Genomic DNA, 20,099 nt, shown 5'->3' with positions numbered 1-20,099 from the left:
TCATTGGTGCCCTGAGTGGAAAATAGTACTCATGCAAGTTCATAACCATGAGCCCTTATATAGACTTATCAGTCAGACTTACACCACCTGTAAGGATTCAGGAACTCCTTCATGCTGAAAAATCAACCTAAGAAACTGTAGGGAAGGCTGGGCTTGTAATGTAACTCCTCAGTGCTTGGTGGAGGCAAAATGAGTATTTCCAGAGTGATATACCCTTAACCTTAGCTGCATATCCATTCTATAATCAAAGTGTCAGTTTCTGGGTGAGGTCCAGCTGCATAAATCTCCATGAAGTGATGATAATTTAGATTAAATGGTGGAAGCATAGTGTTGGGGAGATTTTGTCCAATAGGAAACAAGATCCCAACCACCAAGTAGACTTGGGGTGGGCCCAGCAGTTGGCAAGGACGAAGGTGATTGGGAAGACCTTGTCAGGAGAGCTTGAGTCCAGGGCAGATGGCTCCCTACACAGGAGGGCAGTGGGTTACAAAATAATGAGGAAAGAAGTTGTGTAATGCACACTAGGCATGCATGGAAAAAATAGGGAGCAGAGAAGACGTAGTTCAAGGTTTGATACATTGTGATGCGTATGGGGTTTCTAACATATTGCCAGGCTTGGTCAGGACTTGCTCAGAACTTGAGCAAATTTAGGGTTGGAACCTAGGTGGAATTCCATGAGGCAGGCACAGATATGCTGTTTGTATGTCCACTTATCTCTAAACTGTGCAATGCCTTCAGTACTTAGAGAACAGAGACTCTTACACTAGCATTGGATAACACAGTAATTGCCATCCACTTTACTACAAAATATCATGCTATGCATTTCTTTCTGAACAAAATATGACTTCTATTTAAATGCATGTTGCATGTTGGTGAATTCATTTATGATAAATCCATCTGACTCTTTACTATCTGGTTTCCACTGTCACTATAATTTCTTTGGAGAAGTTTAAGAAAAGCAATTTTTTCCTTTGCTGATAGAGGAGAGTGATCTTTCATTTTAGAAAAAAAAAATTCATCGTGAAATTTCCAGAGGATTTTTTCCTAGTTTAGGATGTTTCCTGTTGTAGAGAGGGAATCCCAGTCAGCCCTGATCCCACGATGGCTGCCTCCCGTTTTCCATCTGCAGGTTCAGCCCGGGCTGGCTGCTCCCCTCTGGAAAGAGCCTGCAGCTGCCTCCCTCCCAGGGTTACGGGTCTGCTTCTGAGAACCACAGTGTCTTTCTGACCCTCTGGGGTCAGACTGCTTGGGAACTGATGCTGTCAGATTGCATCTGGGACTCCACATATTCCTGGTCTTTTTGACTCAAATGGCTCCTTGTTTTTCTCCCGTCCTGAACAGAGCCCCTCTCTTCTTCAGCCTATCCTCTCTCTGTGTCATCTCGCCTTCCAGCACTGGCACTTTTAGTATGTTACTCAGCTCGGGATGCACTGAGAAAACACGACCAGTGCTTTGCAACAACATTTCAGAGTTCCTGCTGTTTTCTATAAAATAAAAATAAAATTCTAGCTTCTACAAGAGGGAGGGAAATCAGTTTACAGTGTGCACTAAAAATTTCCCATGTGTGTTCCAGGACACGACTCATACTGAGAGATCCTTTTGGGAAAAGAGGGGTTAAAGAAAACTTTAGATGAGTTGGTACGAGGCATTTGGAGGAATCTGCATCTTACTCTCACTCATAGGAATCCACAAATTAGAAATGTGGGTTAATAGCTCTGAGAAGTCCAGCAGTAAATGTGTCTGCTTAACTTTGATTAATCCAGTGTTTTCTAAATGTTTTGACCTCTGTAACACTTAACAATTATATTTATTTATTTGAAAGGGAGGGAGGGAGGAGAGAAGGAGGGGGAGAGAGAGAGAACGAGAGTGAGCTCGCAGCTGTTGTTTCACTCTCCAGATGCCCACCATGGATGAGGCTGAGCCAGGGTGAAGACAGGAGCTGGGAACTCAACCAGGTGTCCCATGTGGGTGGCAGGAACCCATTTTCTTGAGCCATCACTGCTGTCTTACAGGATCTTCATTAACTGGAAGCTGGAATTGGGAGCAGAGCCAGGATTCAAACCCAGACACTCGGATATGAGATGCAGGCATCCTAACTAATGTTCAGACTGTTACGAAATACATATCGTTCTGGAGGAACTGACGTGCTGAGGCAGCATGCTGGAAAACACTAGAATCACCTGCATCTAATGACATCTACTGAGTCCTCATTTTCTCTGCAGCTTGAGAAGTCTTTGCCATCAAGGCCCATTTGTTTTCTCTGGACTTTCCTTCTTTCTTGGTCCCTCTAGCTTCCCTTATTCTGATGCTACTCTTGGCTCCTCTCTGTTCCTAAACCTGGGTATTTGCGCCTCAGCTCATGGTTCTTTCTCTGTACTCTACTCTTTTCTTTAGGGATCAAACTTCTCTTCTCTTTCTCTTTCTTTCTTTTAAGATTTATTTATTTATTTGAAAGTCAGAGTTACACAGAGAGAGGAGAGGCAGTGAGAGAGAGAGAGAGAGAGAGAGAGAGAGAGGTCTTCCATCCGCTGGTTCACTCCCCAATTGGCCGCAGTGTCGGAGCTGTGCCGATCCAAAGCCAGGAGCCAGGAGCCTCTTCCAGGTCTCCTTTGTGGGTGCAGGGGCCCAAGCACTTGGGCCATCCTCTACTGCTTTCCCAGGCCATAGCAGAGAGCTGGATCGGAAGCGGAGCAGCCGGGGCTTGAACAAGCACCCTTATAGGATGCCGGCACTGCTGGCAGCGGCTCTACCTGCTATGCCACAGCGCCGGCCCCACATTCCATTTCTTGTTTCAATTATCACTCATATATAAACTCTAAAAAGTAATCACTAATATCTCTGCTGGTTCTAATGCTGCATCTTAAAATGCCTCTGGAACATTTGCACGTACACAATCTGCTGCCACAGCAGGCTAACATATCTGTACTCCTCTGTCCAGGAAATGCACCCCATTCTTTCTTCCCCCAAGAACTGGTCATTTTGGCTAGGATTTTAGTTTTTGTTGAACAAAATGTATCTTTAGAAATAATAAGTAAGTGCTTCCTCTGATAGAATGTCCTTTGGCATTATTTTCATTGATGTTGGTATTAGGGGAAAGGCCCTTTAAAATTCAGTATTGTTAAGCCTGCTTGAGATACCATAGGTACTTGATTGGGAGAAACTACAGTGGTAGAAATGATACCATTCTTTTTTTTTTTAAAGTTTGTTCACTTATTTTGACTTATTTGAAAGGCAGAATGACAAAGTGGATGAGAGGGTGGGTAGAGAGCTTCCATCTGTTGGTTTACTCCCCAGATACCTGCGACAGATGGGGTCGAGTTGAGCTAAAGCCTGGAACTCCATCCAGGTCTCTCATGTGAGTGGCAGGGTACCAAGTATCTGAGCCATCATCTGCTGTCTTTCAGGGTCCACGTTAGTAGGAAGTCAAACGGTAAGCAAATGCGGGACTTGATCTTCAGCACTTCAATGTCCCAAGCAGTGGCTTAACCTGTTGTACCATAACACCTACCTCTGATACCACTCATTTTTTGTGTGTTTTTTTTTAAAGATTTATTTATTTATTTGAAAGGTATAGTTAGAGAGAGAGGGAGAGAGAGAGAGAGAGAGAGATATCTTCTATCCCCTGGTTCACTCCCCAAATGGCTGCAATGGCTGGAGCTGAGCTGATCTGAAGCCAGGAACCAGGAGCTTCATCCAGGTCTCCCACATGGGTGCATCTTCTACTACCTTCCCAGAAATATTAGCAGGGAGTAGATTGGAAGTGGAGCAGCCAGGACTTGAACTGGCGCCTATATGGAATGCCTGCACTGTAGATGGTGTCTTAACCTGCTGCACCACAGCATCAACCCCATCTGATACCACCCTTAATGCCCTTTTTATCACATCAGGTAACCACTACTTAGCCATCAAAGTTATTATCTAACATTTAAAATGTAAGGTAAAATAACAAAAATGAATAGCCTTCATATATACAAACAATAACCAGTTACAGTCCATAAAGTTAGGGAAAACTCCATTTTAATAGCAATAAAGGAGATTAAATACTCAGGAATAAACATCATAAAAATGTACAAAGCCTAGACATGAAAAATTTAAAACACTTCTGAAAGCCAGAAAAGCAAACTTGAGTAAGTGGAGACACATCCTCTGTTCTTGGATAGGGTGAGTCAACACCATAAAGATGTCAGTTCTCCTTAAATCAATTTATAGATTCAATGTAATTCCAATAAAAATACCAAGAAGGCTGTTTTAAAATGGAGCTATATAAGTTGATACAAAGTTCACATGGAACAGAAACAGGCAAGAACAGTCAGGATCACATTGGAAACAAAAATTATGAGAAAAGAATGATGTTGAAGAAGATAAAACATTTTGTGTAAAAAGGAAGGGGATTTTTTAAAAAATAAATATTTATTTGCTCACTTGTACAAAAGAAATGATACCAGTGGAAGGGCGAACCAGAAAAATGAGACAGGTTACTAAAGGGAATGGATAGGAATGGGATAGAAGGAATGTGTAGCAGGAATGGGGGTACAGTGGTACTTGCTGTGCAGATCTCTTTGTATTGATCTGATTTTTAGAAACTTGGCAATATTCCATACACCTCTGCCCCCACAAATAAATAATGAAAATTAGCCAGGAGGTGCAGGAACCCCAGATGGAATGTGAAGAGTGGTAAATGAAACTAAGTGTATTAAATGAATAGAACATTCACATCAAAATGGAAACTAACCTGAGTAATATTGGAAAACAGTATTTTGCCCATAACCTGAGAGAACAAAGACTAACAAATGTGAACAGAAATATTCTAGGTGGGTACTTAGAAACTTGTGGGTGGCCGGCATTGTGGCACAAGAGGTTAAGCCGCTGCCTGTGATGTGACATCCCATATGGGTACTTTTTGTGTCCTGGCTGCTCCACTTCCTATGGATGCAGGTTCTTGACTGGTCTGCTCCATTTCCTATCCAGCTCCCTGCTAATGGCCTGGGAAAGCAGTGGAAGGCGGCCCGGGAGCTTAGGCCTCTGCCACTCACATGAGCGATCCAGATGAAGCTACTGGCTTTGGCTTGGCCCAGACTCAGCCAACCATTGCGGTCATTTGGGGTGTCAGTCAGTGGATGAAAGATCTCTTTCTTACTCCACTCTCTTTCTATCACTCTGCTTTTCAAATACAATATAAATACAACTTTAAAACTTTTTTTGTTGGCACTGAAATAATCTTATCTTTTAGTTCAATATTCTATGAACTGGAGGGCCCTCATACTCTAGTTAGTAAATTTATTTCTGGGGCCGGCACTGTGGCGTAGCAGGTAAAGCCTTTGTCTGCAGTGCCAACATCCCATATGGGTGCCAGTTCGAGTCCCAGCTGCTCCATTTCAGATACAGTTCTCTGCTTTGGCCTGGGAAAGCAGTAGAAGATGGCCCAAGTCCTTGGGCCCCTGTACACGCATGGGAGACCTGGGGGAGGCTCTTGGCTCCTGGCTCCTGGCTTTGGATCTGCTCAGCTCTGGACATTGTGGCCATTTGAGGAATGGACTAGTAGATGGAAGACCTCTCTCTCTTTGCCTCTCCTCTCTCTGAGTAACTCTGACTTTCAAATAAATAAATAAATCTTAAAAAAAGTAAATTTATTTCTCATGGGAAGATTAATTTGCAATTCTGAAGCTATTTCATGTATACACTATGATTGGCCAAATAATAAAATATATAGTGAATAGTGAGAGACAGGTTTCTTACCATCAGAGAAAAAAATTACAAATAAATAAGAGAAGAAGATTAGAATGAACTTTGTGGTATTGGATTTTGTATTTCTTTATTTATTATATAAATTTTAAATTTATAAATTTTATTATGTATTTATTTGACAGGCAGAGTTAGAGAGAGGTTTAGAGAGAGAGAGAGAGAGAGAGAGAGAGAGAGATATCTTCCAACTATTGGCTCACTCCCCAAATGGCCACAACAGCTGAGGCTGGGCCCCATTGAAGCCAGGAGCCAGGAGCTTCTTCTGGGTCTCCCATGTGGGTGCAGGGGCCCAAAGACTTGGGTCATCTTCTACTGTTTTTCCCAGGCCATAGCAGAGAGCTGGATCAGAAGTGGAGCAGCCAGGACTTGAACTGGTGCCCATATGGGATGTTGGCACTGCAGGTGGGGGCTTGGCAGCTTTACCCAATAAGCCACAGCGCTGGCCCTCATGATTAGATATTAACATTAGAGAAAACTGAGTGAAAGGCATATGAGAACTCTACAATTTTTATCACTTTTCTAAAATCTAAGATAATTCAAAACAAAAGTTAAGAAATAGATAAATTAGAACACAATTTCAGCTCTTAGAAGTAAATAGTTTAAGATTTAAGAACTGAAATTTAGGGGTGGATGTTCGACACTGAGGTTAATAAATAGCTGAGACAGCCACATTCCTTGTTGCAGAGCCTGAGTTTGAGTCCTGGTCTGCTTTTGAGTCTACTTCCGATTTCAGCTTCCTGCTAACGTACACCCTGGGAGGAAGCAGGTGACGGATCAAGTGGTTGGGTCCCTGACACCCATGTGGGAGAACTGGATTGAGTTTCAGGCTCTTGGCTTCAGCCTCAACAGCCTTGGCTATTGAGGGCATTTAGTGAGTTAACCAGAAAATGGAATATTTTTCTCTTACTCCACCTCTCTGCTTTTCAAATATTGAATGAATGCATGAATGTGTAAACATATCAGTAAGTTCTTTAAAAAGAACTGAAAAAATAAAAAAAAAACAACCGGTACTAGGATGAGGCACATATTATGTCATAGAGAGTTAAGCTGCTACTGGGATACCCACTTCCCAAATTCACCTACTGGTTCAGGTTTCAGCTACTCTGCTTTCAATCCAGCTTCCTGCTAATGCATCCTGCAGGCAGCAGATGATGGCTCAAGTGCTTGGGCCTCTGCCACCCATGAGGGAGACCCGGATGGAGATCAGGACTCCTGGCTTCAGCCTGGCCCAGCCCTCGCTATTGCAGCCATTTGGGGAGTAAATCAGCAGATGAAAGACTCATATTTATCCTCTCTCTCTCACTTTGTCCTACTCTGTCTTTCAAGTAGATGAAAATAAATAAATAAACATTAAAACCTGAGAAGGCTATATTATTTACTTTTTAATTTTAGGCCTGTTTAGTGCATATTAAGTTGACTTACTATTTTCTTTAAATGTATGTTCTTACTACAACATAATCTGGCAGGGCTGGTAAACTTAAAGTGTTTTTCACAAAGCCAGCCTTTTTCCAAAAGCTTTATGTCTTGCTCTTAACCTGCAGTTCAACATGATAATGGGCATACAGGAAACACTGAAAGATACATTTTTCATTTATCAAAAGAAAAATATGTTAGCTGTTTATATGACCTTTAAATTGCAGTTGGAAACCAAAGATAACTTACTACTATTATTATTAATTCAGAATTTATGCTCTGAGGTATTGTCTTCGTTCACTCTGGCCTCATTTCATTTTGAGATGCTGGGATTGCTTTTCACAGTTGTGGTATGAACGTGTGCAACTGCACTAACATAGACACATAGCTGCGTCTCTTCTCTCTGCCATGTGGGAGTCTAGTTACAAATCCTCTGGTGAAAACTGGATGAGGGAGTCATGCAGAGAAACTGGATTCTCTTATCCCTTCCTAAGCTAGTGAAATGCCTTCTCACTGAGATTTTAATACTTCAGCCTTAGATTATGGATGAGATGCAACTAATGAGCTTTGAGTACTCTACAGGCAAAATCCTGTAGAGTTTTTCCTGGAATGGACTGGGTTCAATAGTGAAGAGAGGACTATTTAGTCACTTAGAGAAAACTTCCCAGAGAGAAAATGGAAACAGTTGTGATTGGCAGGGTTATCTCTATTCCTCCTGAGTTCCTTGTCTTATTTCTGGGATACTGTTAAATAAAAAAATAAAAGAGGGGTGGGCGTTTGGTGCAGTGGTTAAGATGCTGCTGGGGGAGGGGGAGGTGGCTGGCATTGTGGCATAGCAGATAAAGCCACCGCCTGCAGTGCCCATATACCATATGGGCACGGGTCCCAGCTGCTCCACTTCCAATCCAGCTCCCTGCTAACACACCTGGGAAAGCAATGGGATATGGTCCAAGTACTTGGGCCTCTGCACCAATGTGAGAGACCAGATGAAACTCCAAGTTTCAACCTGGCCCAGTGCTGGCCATTGCAGTCATCTGGAGTGTGAACCAGCAGATGAAAGGCCTCTCTCACCCTCTCCCTCCCTCTGGTTCTGTAACTCTTTCAAAATAAAGAAATTAATTAAAAAACCCAAAATGCTGCTTGGGATGCCTGAATCTCACATTGGAGTGCCTGGTTCAAGTCTCAGAATCCAATTCCAATCTCCTCAAAGTTGCTTCAAGTGTTTAGGGGCCCTTTCAAATTTCTGTTGGGTTAGACTCATCCAGCTGTCTGTGGCACATCCATTGTCAACACTCTTGCTTCATAGATTATTTTTCTTCTTGTCCATTTATTTATTTGTTTGAAAGGCAAAGTGACAGAGAGAGGGGGAGAGACAGAGATCTTCCATCTGCTAGTTCACTTTCCAAATGGCTGCAATGGCCCGGGCTGGGCCAGGCTGAAGCCAGGAGCTTGGAGCTCCATCTGTGTCTCCTATGTGGGTGCCCAAGTACTTGCACTACCTTCTGCTGATTTTCCAGGTGCATTAGTGGGGATCTGGGTCAGAAGCAGAGCATCTGGGACTTTGACGGTGCTCAGAGGGGAATAGGGTGTCACAGGTGGCAGCTTAACCTGCTGTGCCACAACACAGGCCCTACTTCAGGGTTCCTTAATCATCATTACCATCCCTTCAGCTTTGCTTAAGGTTTAAAAGGGAAAATATGATGATTCAGGTAAGATTTAAAACCAATGTCAGATCTTTCTGAAAAGCAAGAGTATTTACAAATGGTGTATAAATTTAACACTTCCTCTCTGTTTGACACAGTATTCAGTATTCAACATCGGAAATCACACATTGAGTTGTGTCTTGTCCACCTGCATATAGTATTAAAAAAGGGTATATGGGCTGGTGCCGTGGCTCACTAGGCTAATCCTCCGCCTTGCGGTGCTGGCACACCGGGTTCTAGTCCCGGTCGGGGCGCCGGATTCTGTCCCGGTTGCCCCTCTTCCTGTCCAGCTCTCTGCTGTGGCCCAGGAGTGCAGTGGAGGATGGCCCAAGTGCTTGGGCCTTGCACCCACATAGGAGACCAGGAGAAGCACCTGGCTCCTGGCTTCGGATCAGCGCAGTGTGCCAGCCGCAGCGTGCCGTCCGCAGCGGCCATTGTGGGGTGAACCAACGGAAAAGGAAGACCTTTCTCTCTCTCTCACTGTCCACTCTGCCTGTCAAAAAACAAAAGGGTATATACTCAAACAATAATGTATTTTGGACATTGCTCCATCGGTACAAGTCCTTCTCTCATTATTACACAGTAGTGAATCTTTGCCACGGAATGTACAGCTGGTTTCAGTTAGGTTCTCAGCACTGTACTTGTGGAGTCCAAGATGTGGATGGTCGGCCTGTGTGACATATTAATCACATTTAAACTTATACCTAGTGTGATAAAAACACTTCTTTCCCTAAATGGTATCAGTGGTATAAAAATATTACAAAATTAGGCTGGTGTTGTGGAGTAATGGGTTAAGCCACCACCTGTAGCACTGGCATCCCATACTGGTGCTGGTTTGAGTCCCAGCTGCTCCACTTTCTATCCTGCTCCCTGCTAATGTGCCTGGGAAAGCAATGGAGGATAACCCAAGTGCTTGGACCCCTGCCTCCCATGTGGGAGACCCAGAAATAGCTCCTCGCTCCTGGCTTCTGCTTGGCCCAGCCCTGGCTCTTGCAGTCATTTGGGGAGTGAACCAGCGGATGGAAGATCACTCTATCTCTCCCACTTTCTCTGTAACTGTCGCTCCCCCTCTTCGTGGAGGAACGACACAGGACCCTGCGCTGTTCTTTCGTCTGCTCGGCCCTCCCCGGGTTTGCTGCTGGTTCTTCCCGGGTTGGCTACTATCCCTTCCACCTCCGTGGAAGGGCAGTTCCCCCTGGCCGCATTCCCCACTTCCGCAGGGGAGCGGCACACCGCCGGCCAGCTTTCTCGGGGGCTGCACGGGTTCCCTTAGATGTTCCCCATAGATGTTCCTGGTGCATGCCGTCTCTCTCCTCCTTTATAGTCCTCCTCCGCCAATCCTAACTCGGCTGCCCACACGCCGAGTACGCTGCTCTCCTCCAATCAGGAGCAGGTCCTACAGTTTATTAGCTGAACTGGAGGCAGCTGTGTGGAAGCTGTTTACTTCTCTCCCAGCGCCATATTGTGGGAGAGCAGATGCATAGAATAAGTCTTAATTCCAGTAACTCAGTCCAGTCCGGGCTGCTCCCCACATGTAACTGTGCCTTTCAAATAAATAAAATAAATCTTTAAAAATATATTACAAAAAGCTTTACACATCAGAAAAAAGGAAATATCAAAATCACATCCCCTTTGACAATAGCTTTGCCACAGTCGAGAAATCCCATCTAGTTTTTCCATACACCGGTTTTTACAGCGTATTCATAACAAAATACATTTTACATTTTGCCATTTTTACTTGATGTTGCATCATTTATGATTTCCATGCCTTTATATGACTTCATGCATACTAACTGTATCTTCAGAAAGAGTATACCCTTGTTAGCCAGGTCTGGAAGGGTAATATACACAGCAAAGGAGGGGACAATGGATTTAGGCTTTTGTTTTGTTTTGAGAATCTGTTAAGTTTCCTGCTATAGTTTAGTGATGTTAGCCACTTTCTCTTACTTACAATAATTCTATTGAGCTTTGTTCCTTTTAGTAATACAATTATCTCATTTCCTTTCCCCTCCCCCAGTCCAGGAGCTGCACGTAAGGCATCATTACATTTTACTACTTGCTTTATGGAAATGAAAAATAATAAAGAACTCCAGCGAGTTAGGTTTTAAACCAAGTGGCGGCACACTATGACTCTTCTAATTATTAGGACAGTGGTGCTAACGTTTTGGCCGCCCAGCATGTTTCTGCTCATCCTCCTTCTTGTAACTAGCAGCCCCTTATACCCCTGCCTCATCCCCGGCTCCTTGGCCTGCTCAGTCATTCGGCCTATTCACTTGGACAAGGCATTTAATTTAGAGGTGGCGACATTCCAAGCAAAGAAGCAATGACAATTACAACTCCTCTCTAAGATTTATATGTGGAAGGTGAAAGAGAGTAACATCTTTGCTCTTGGGTTGCCAATCTAGGAAAAAATGTCACGTTGGTGCTGCTGGCAGCTAGTTCTGCCAGCTGGGAGAAGGTGTGTCTTCAGTTATAAAGACTAGAGCTGAACAGAGATGAGAGGTAGAGAGAACTAAAGCACTAAAATTCTGGCTTCGGTGAATGACCCCCAATCTCTTCTACAACTATGTGGCAATAAACTTAAACTTGCTTAAACTAGGTTTAATTGTGGGTTTCTAATTTGCAAGGTTCTAACGAGCATAGTTCCTGTAACTACAGATAAGACACCTACCACCACCAGTGCAATCTCCTGCCAGTAGACAACAGTAAAAAGACTTGGCTCCCAACAGTAAGTGAACATTCTAAAAGTGAGACAACATAAAAGTTAGAATAGTCTGGAAAGTTAAGTTTTTTGGTAAAATAGTTAATATTTGAAGAAACTAGGTCACTTCACTTGATAATGTAGATGTTTCTCACATTGTACTCAAATATACCAAAGTTTATGTGAGATTATACTAACTTAACACACAAAGGGGTAAGATCAGAAAGCGAGAAAAAAATGGACTGATTATTATTTCTTAGGAATTGAAAAAGGGAGGAAAAAAGTTGAGATAGAAGGATGAATGATCTTCATATTTCTGTATCTAAATATCTGTAAAACCTGTACATTATATCACTTGTAGGTGTCTGGAGTTCCATTTTTTGTTTTAAATCTAACTTTTAAAAAATTTATTTCACCTTTCAAATGCCTGCAAAAGCAGGCCAGGTGGAAGGCATGTTTCTGGAACTCCATCAGGGTCTCCCACATGGGTGGTAGGCATCCACACAGTGGGCCATCACCTGCCACCTCTCACGGTGAGCATTAGCAGAAAGCTGCAATTAGACGCAGAGGAGGCCGGCGCTGTGGCTCACTAGGCTAATCCTCTGCCTGCAGCGCCAGCACCCCGGGTTCTAGTCCTGATTGGGGCGCCGGATTCTGTCCTGGTTGTTCTTCTTCCAGTCCAGCTCTCTGCTGTGGCCCGGGAGAGCAGTGGAGGATGGCGCAGGTCCTTGGGCCCTGCACCGGATGGGAGACCAGGAGGAAGCACCTGGCTCCTGGCTTCAGATCGGCGCAGTGCACCGGCCACAATGTGCCGGCCGTAGCGGCCACTTTGGGGGTGAACCAACAGAAAAAAGAAGACCTTTCTCTGTCTCTCTCTCTCACTGTCTAACTTTGCTTGTCAAAAAAAAAAAAAAAGCAGAGGAGCTGGGACTCGAACCAGGCACTCTGACATGGGATTCAGGTAATACAAGCAGTGTCTTAACCCCTGCACCAAATGCCTGCCCCCTACTATTTGTAAAGAAGTAATTACTGTTAACAGGTGAACAGAAAGCTGTGGGGCATAACATGGTTAGCTTAGTGTTTTTATCTGTATTAACACTCTAGTCAGGTTGATTGAATGAGCTATAGCTAATTCTGATGATGGGGGAGGGGTGAGCAACTTGATCAAAAGGTCTGAACTGACCAAGTCATTGTCAAGTCCATGGTACAATTTTGAAGGAATATAGACAAAAATGTTCTGTTGCAGCAATCTTTTTTTTTTTTTGCAGCAATCTGTTTAAGAAGAAAATACTTCCATTAAAATATTAACATTCTGTCAGAGGAAAATAAAATGGAGATAAAACGCCTTAGTAACAATATCAATAAAGTATGTATTCATCATGATAGTTGTAGACCTTACTATTTAATACAGTAACATAATGTCGATTAAAGACATGAAAAGATTCTATGACAGAACAGTTTTGCCAGAAAAGTGGTTTTATTAGACAAACAATGGGATTGTTAATGTCATGCATTAATATTTTATTTTAAATAATTGTATGATCATCCTTTAAGTAACATATGGATTCCTCAGCACTTTTATTTTATAACCTCATTCTCAAAAATTCCAGTGGCTTGTTTTCTTGTATTTCCCTTAATTGTAGTGATCTTAAACAGATCTTTAGTTTCAAATCTGCCAGTCGTTCTCATACAGATGCATAAATATATTTTCTCCAGTTGGCTCCTTATTACAAAGACAGCTTGTTTGTGGGCATGATCAGGACATCTGCATTTTATTGGATTTAATTTTTAATAATAAAGACCTCCCACATTACAGATTCTTTCCAGCCTAAATTTGCCTGTGTGGGAAGCAAAAGAACCGTCAGTCAGAGGGAAAAAGTGAATCCATATGGTGCTGACGGTACAGCTTCTCTGGCTGCAAAGAAAGAGTTGAGTACAGACAGTGCCCCCAGCAGATCTGTTCTTCTTTTCTTAAAAGCTTGCTGCCATGGCCTGGATATCTGAGTTCCCCAGAATTATCTTGAAATGGAATTGCAAATGTTATAGCACGAAGAGGTGAAGCAGTGGAGTGATTAGGTCACTGGGGCTCTGCCCTGGTGTATGGGATTAGTGCCTTTTGTTTTCTGTCATGTGAGAACACATAGATGGCATTGTCTCTGAGGGACAGGACAGGTCCTCACCAGATACTGAATCTGCTGGCATCTTGAGACCCCCAGCCTCCTTAATAGAGAGCAATACATTTCTGTTGTCTATAAACCACCCTAGGGTATTTTGTTACAGTAGATGGAATGGACTAAGGTACTTGCTACAGCTGGAAAGACTAGGGGTGGGGCAGATGTTGTGGTGCTGCTTGGGATGCCCATGTCCTATATTGGAAGTACCTGGGATCAAGTTGCTTTCAATCCAACTTCTTGTCAATGTGCCTGGGAGGCAGTAGATGATGGCTCAAGTACTTGGGTTCCTGCCACCTACATGGGAGACTCAAACTTTCAAATAAACTTACAAATAAAATAGCAAAGATTGGCATCAGTCCCAACCCAATAGCTTTGAGCCAGATCAGTTCATCAAATCATGGATGCTTAACCGAAATTGTAAGGGCTCATTCTACATTGCCTTGGTCTCACTCTGTTTCTCTTGCATATGTCCAGTCCCTGACTCTTGTCCCTCTGTCTTGACTCATTGCTAATTTCTAGACTTGCTTGATTTTAGTCTTCCCAGTCCAATATTCAATACTCTCCAAGGACTTTGGCTCAGGTTCCCACATAGACTCTATAGTATGGAGAAACCATACAAATCTCAGATCTGTCAAATAAATACTTAAAACATTGCATCTTTAGTTTTTTAAAAGTGAACAATTAAAGTTGGTAATGGAATGTAAAGATGATACATCTTCATTTTTACAAAGTTATACATAATTCTCCACTGTGCAAGAACTGTAAGGTTTTCTTTTGATACCAAAATACCTAGAACAGCTTAATGTCTCTTGGTCAATATCTCCAATGGGATTAGGAAGAAATGGGTGTCACATACTTTTTACTATTGGTGTTACCTCCCTAAAGCATAAAGAAGAAAAATCTGTTATCACTTAATAATTATACAATATCTATGGGTAACAGTGTGATATTTCAACAAATATATACATGGTATACTGATCAAATCCAAATAATTAACATTTCCCTCTCCTTGTCACTGGAGCCTGCAAGCTTGTATTTCCTCTTGTATTTGTGAAAAACATGATAGTTTGTTGGGAATTATAGTCACCCCTACTGTGCTGCAGAATATTAGGACTTAATTCTTCTATGTTTTAGCACCTGTTACCCAAACTCCCTATAAACTCCCTTCTCCATCTTCCCAGACTCTAGTAACCATTGTTCTACCTTCAGTCACCTTTTTTGTGTTTCCATATATGAGAGAGATCTTTAAAAATCCATGACCTTCCTTGTATGTCTCTCATCTATAACTCTTGACAACTCTGCATCAGCCAGAGAGAAGATGTTGCCTCCTTAGACAATGTTATTTGTCCTAAAAAGTTGTTGGGAAAATTTAAATTTAGTTTCACGAGCTTCCTCAATGCTGAGGGTGATGCAAATGGTGATAACATCCTTAAATATCTCATTAGCTGGCACAGAGGGCAGATTTGTGACACTCCGATACATAAGTTCATATCCTTGCCTCTAGTATCTGTGAATTTGACTTTCTTGTGAAAAGGACCTTTGCAGATGAAATCAAGAGGGGCAGGTGTTTGGCTCAGCAGTTAAGTCATTACTTGGAGTGTCTGCATCTCATATCACAGTGCCTAGTTCCAGTCCTACCTCCCCTCCCTATCCGAGCTTCCTATTAATGTACATCCTGGAAAGTAGTAGAGAATGGCCCAAGTAGATGGATTCCTGTCACCTGCAGGGGAGACCTGGATGGGGTTCCAGGTTCCATGCTTTGGCCTGGCCCATCCCTGACTCTTGGGGGAATCTGGGGAGTGAACCTGTGAATGGAAGATCTCTCTCTGCTTTTCAAGTAAGATGGAAAAAAAAAAAAAAAAAAGCAAGTGAGATAGGGCCACACTGACTTAGGCTAGGTTCTAATACAAGGATGGTATGTGCTCTCATAAGAAATAAATTTGCACCTATGGACATACAGGGAGATGTGTACATATAAACACGTGGGCAGACATGTGACAATGGAGGCATGGGACATAGTGATGTGAATTCAAGCCATGTAACATCCAGGATTGCTGGCAACCTGCAGGAGCTATAAAGAAGGTGGCGAAAATGCTTCCTTGGAGCCTTGAGAGAGAAGCACAGCCCTGCCGACACCTTGATGTTGGACTTGTTTCCTCCAGAACTGTGAGAATAAAGTTCTGTTGTTTTAAGCCACCCAGTGTGTGGTAATCCCTATGGCAATCTCTTGAAACGAATATACAAGTTAAGGAGGCACAAACAGAACAATAAACTATAATAAAGGTCTAGAGATCCATGGATATAAAGCAAGGAGACATAGCTTCTCAATGTCATGGACAATATTTTTTCAAATACCAGGTTTCTTGTGCAACAACTTAGTACACACTTTTTGACTTAGTGTGTGATTTAAACCCTGTCACCTCACCTCTCTCAAGCTGTTTCTCATCAGTGGAAGTCAGCAGATGTTGAAATCTGTTCCACTTGTAATATTTTATGCTGCTAAACCCGTAACCTAGGCTTTTTTTTTAAGTTGTAAACTTATAATTTAAGATATGAGGTGAAGGAGGGGAAAAGTCACTTGGGGGATTTTGTGTCCCCTGTCCCCACCCCCCACCCCCCAAGGTGAGAAGCCTGTGAAAGGAAGTAGCTTATTCCCCAAGCTGAATTGCATTTCCAGTGTATGCAGGTGAAGGACAAACTCCTTTTGTCGTGACAAGCGTGTTTGAGTAATGAAATAACTGGACACCAATGTGTGTGCAGGCACTACTCAACCCAGCGGTACGGTGGGATCGAGGGAATTCGCGCGGGGCTGAATCTGGGGCTCCGCGGAGTCCCCGGGCAGCAAGTTTAAACTCTCCAAACCGGATTCCTTACCCGTAAAACGGCAATAACACAGCATCCTCCCGAGGGGGTGTGGAGGAGACGAGATAAATGAAATAAATCCCTGTTGTCTAGTGCGTGATATAAAACCACTATTGCTTGCTTAGAAAATGCCTGCTTACAGAAAGAGCACTAAACACTCCAGGGCCCCCGACCCAGATCAGGACCGCCATTCCCCGCGCTCTCGGCGGCCGGGCTCCCAGCCCGGGTCTCCCCAGGCGCGCGGGGGCGGGGCCGGCGGAAGCGCGCGCGCGCCGCTGTCAGCGGCACCGGAAGTTCCTGGCCCGGCCTGGCGGTAACCTTGGGGGCCTCGCTGCCACCACTGGCGCTGCTACCTGGGTGGGCTTGGCGAGTCTGAGCTTAGCCGGGTGGGAGCCGTTAGCTGCCAGGAGCCACCAGGTTTGCGGAGGAGGACGCTGAGAGCCGCGGGGAGCAGGTGCCCGGGCGCACGGCCGCCCAGCCGACATGTCTCTAGTGGCGGAAGCCTTCGTCTCCCAGATCGCAGGTAGCGCTCGTGGCCGCTGGTCGCCGACCCGGCCGGGGGCGGGGGATGGCACGGAGTAGTCGCGGCGGTGGGGGCCAGAGCTGAGTACTGGGCTGGAAAGTTCTTCAGCCTTGCGGCAGTGGGGGTGGGGGTGGCGGTGGGGACGAGCACCGGGCGCCAGCTTCATCTCACAGATGAGAAAACTGAGGCCAAGGTCACCTCACAGGGCCAGGCGCCCCGTCTGCTTCCTCGGGGCGGTGCTTTGTGTGCAGCTCCCAGTTTCATCCGGAGGGGTGGGAGTGTGTGGAAGACCCCGTGTGCTGGTATTGAGGTGGGGGCGTGACCACAAGGCCTGGAGTCGCAAGGCTTCTGTGGACGAGTGGGGGCGGCCTCTGGGTCGTGGGACCTCAAGTTGAAGGTGACTGTCGCTAACGAATCGTTGCCCTTGTTACCTGTTGTGGGGGGGTTGAGGGAGCTACCGACGTTCTTGATTCCTCTCGAAGCCTTTTGTCAAGTCCTGCAAGGTTCGTTGAAGTGTCTTTAAAACTCTATGTTGTGTCCTTTAAAGAAATAGCTTTAACTCGGTGGACTGAACAGGACTGATGTAAATAGATATGTAGCATGTTTTCTCTTTTATTTATTTATTTTATTCTTTTGACAGGCAGAGTGGACAGTGAGAGAGAGAGACAGAGAGAAAGGTCTTCCTTTGCCGTTGGTTCACCCTCCAATGGCCGCTGCGGCCGGCGCACTGCCGCGCTGATCCAATGGCAGGAACCAGGTGCTTCTCCTGGTCTCCCATGGGGTGCAGGGCCCAAGCACTTGGGCCATCCTCACTTCCTGGCCACAGCAGAGAGCTGGACAGGAAGAGGGGCAACCGGGACAGAATCCGGTGCCCCGACGGGGACTAGAACCCGGTGTGCCAGCGCCGCAAGGCGGAGGATTAGCCTAGTGAGCTGCGGCAGCGGACGCATGTTTTCTCTTACTGAGGTTCTTATTTAGTGAAAGAAGTTAAATATTGTTGACCAAGTAAACTAGGCACAGGTACTTCTGGAGGTAGGTAAACGGGGTTACCCTGAACTCCTTAGCGGTATTTTCAGCATGAGGCTAGTACTGAGAATTTCTGCATAAATAGGGTACATTCGAACCGAGCAGGTGTGTTTTGGAAATGGGAAGATCAGAGTGTGTCATAAAAGTTGCCCAAATCTTTTTTATTGCATTGCCTTTGTGTGAATGCACATTCCTTTCCCCTAAATACATTGCTATTCTAGGAGAGGGAGAAGCGCGGCTAGATTGTAAGCCTCCTGAAAGCAGGATCATGCGTGTCTTCTTTCCCCGTTGTATCCTGAGCGCCTGCTCAGCTGGCGCTCATTAAATATTTGTGAGCTGAGGCAGTGAATAATCTTATGATTACTTATATTTTTTCCGTGACATTGGAAAAAAATCAGGCTTACATAGTTAGACAGTGACTTAGTTTAGATTGCTACTATATTACAAAATCATTTCACAGTGTATGCTGATATTTGTATACAATGTGCATGTATCCCAATGCATACTTTTCTTTTAAAGAAAAAAAGATGAATATCTTAATAAGTTTCAAATTTTTTCTTAGTGGAGTTTAAGAATTTTTAAGAATTTTGTCTGCCATCTTAGCTATTTGTAGTAATCTGTTACCCTAGAAGGAGGCATTTAAAGGTAGATAATTCAACAAGTGGTGTTGGAACACTTCTGAGGTCATAATCCTGTATGAATGAATTCCAGATAAAGATATAAATGTACCAAAAAAACCCCAAATTATAATAAAATAAATAGAAAATTTAGGAGATTATTTTAATAATCTTGGCTAGCAGAAGAGGCCCAAGCAAGACAGACACAGATCCAGAATCTGAACGAAAAAGTTGACAAGTTTGATTGCAGAAAAATTTTGAAAATTCTGTGTGATAAAAGATCCAACTAATAAGTTTCTACACATAGGTAAGAAAAAGACAACCCAGGAGAATGAAAGGCAAAGGATCTGACCAAGCAGTTCACAAAAGGGAAAATGTGAAAAGGATGGTGAATAAATGCTCTCTATTGTTAACAATAGGTAGCACTTTTCACACCTTGTCAGCTGGGCAAAAATGAATATGATAATTTCTTTTCTTTTCTTTTCTTTTTTTTTTTTGACAGGCAGAGTGGACAGTGAGAGAGAGAGACAGAGAGAAAGGTCTTCCTTTGCCATTGGTTCACCCTCCAATGGCCACCGTGGCCAGCGCGCTGTGGCCGGCGCACCGCGCTGATCCGATGGCAGGAGCCAGGTGCTTCTGGTCTCCCATGGGGTGCAGGGCCCAAGCACTTGGGCCATTCTCCACTGCACTCCTTGGCCACAGCAGAGAGCTGGCCTGGAAGAGGGGCTACCGAGACAGAATCCGGCACCCCGACCGGGACTAGAACCCGGTGTGCCGGCGCCGCAAGGCGGAGGATTAGCCTAGTGAGCCGTGGCGCCGGCCCGAATATGATAATTTCTAATACTGCTGAGGTAGTCATGGGAAAAACAGTTACCCTCAAACTATGGGTGTGCCTGTAAATTATTATTACTTTCTTGGAACTTAATAGTGATATTAAGATGCCATCCTTTGACCCAGAAACTATGAGGATTTATCTGGAAGAAATTTAAGTAGTGATACTTAAATATACAGAGATATTAATTGTAGTGTTATTTGTTATAACAAAAAAAAAACTAGGAATGTATTAAATGTACAGGTTGAGTATCGCTTGTCAGAAATGCTCGAATTCAGAAATGTCTCCGATTTCAGATGTTTCTAGATTTTGGAATATTTTGGATGTTTGGATTAGCAATGCTCAGCCTGTATCACATTATCATTTGCTCACATCTTTACAGTTAGTAGAAATAAAGAGGTATGCCTATAAAATATATTGGCTTGGAAGCTATGATTTTATTAAATAAAAACAAGTTATAGAATACTATATGAAGAGCATAGTGGGTTAAGCCGCCACCTGTGGTG

The 20,099-nt window shown here is 43.8% G+C and overlaps 1 protein-coding gene across 2 annotated transcripts in view; it reads left to right on the top strand.

Moving 5' to 3' along the window:
* Nucleotides 1–16,853: 16,853 nt before the first annotated feature.
* MTX2 (metaxin 2) overlaps nucleotides 16,854–20,099 on the top strand; it is a 78,927-nt gene continuing 75,681 nt past the window's right edge. The window contains exon 1 of one of the 2 annotated variants that reach the window (XM_008258782.4): nucleotides 16,854–17,118. In XM_008258782.4, coding sequence (XP_008257004.1) covers nucleotides 17,079–17,118 — 40 coding nt within the window. In that variant the 5' untranslated portion in view covers nucleotides 16,854–17,078. The remainder of the gene's footprint in view (nucleotides 17,119–20,099) is intronic. The other variant, XM_051848469.2, reaches the window with a different exon arrangement.

Source organism: Oryctolagus cuniculus, chromosome 3 (assembly GCF_964237555.1).
Source record: "Oryctolagus cuniculus chromosome 3, mOryCun1.1, whole genome shotgun sequence".
NCBI lineage: Eukaryota > Metazoa > Chordata > Mammalia > Lagomorpha > Leporidae > Oryctolagus > Oryctolagus cuniculus.
Note: the sequence above shows the minus strand (reverse complement) of the source record. Positions and strands in the feature narration are given on the sequence as shown.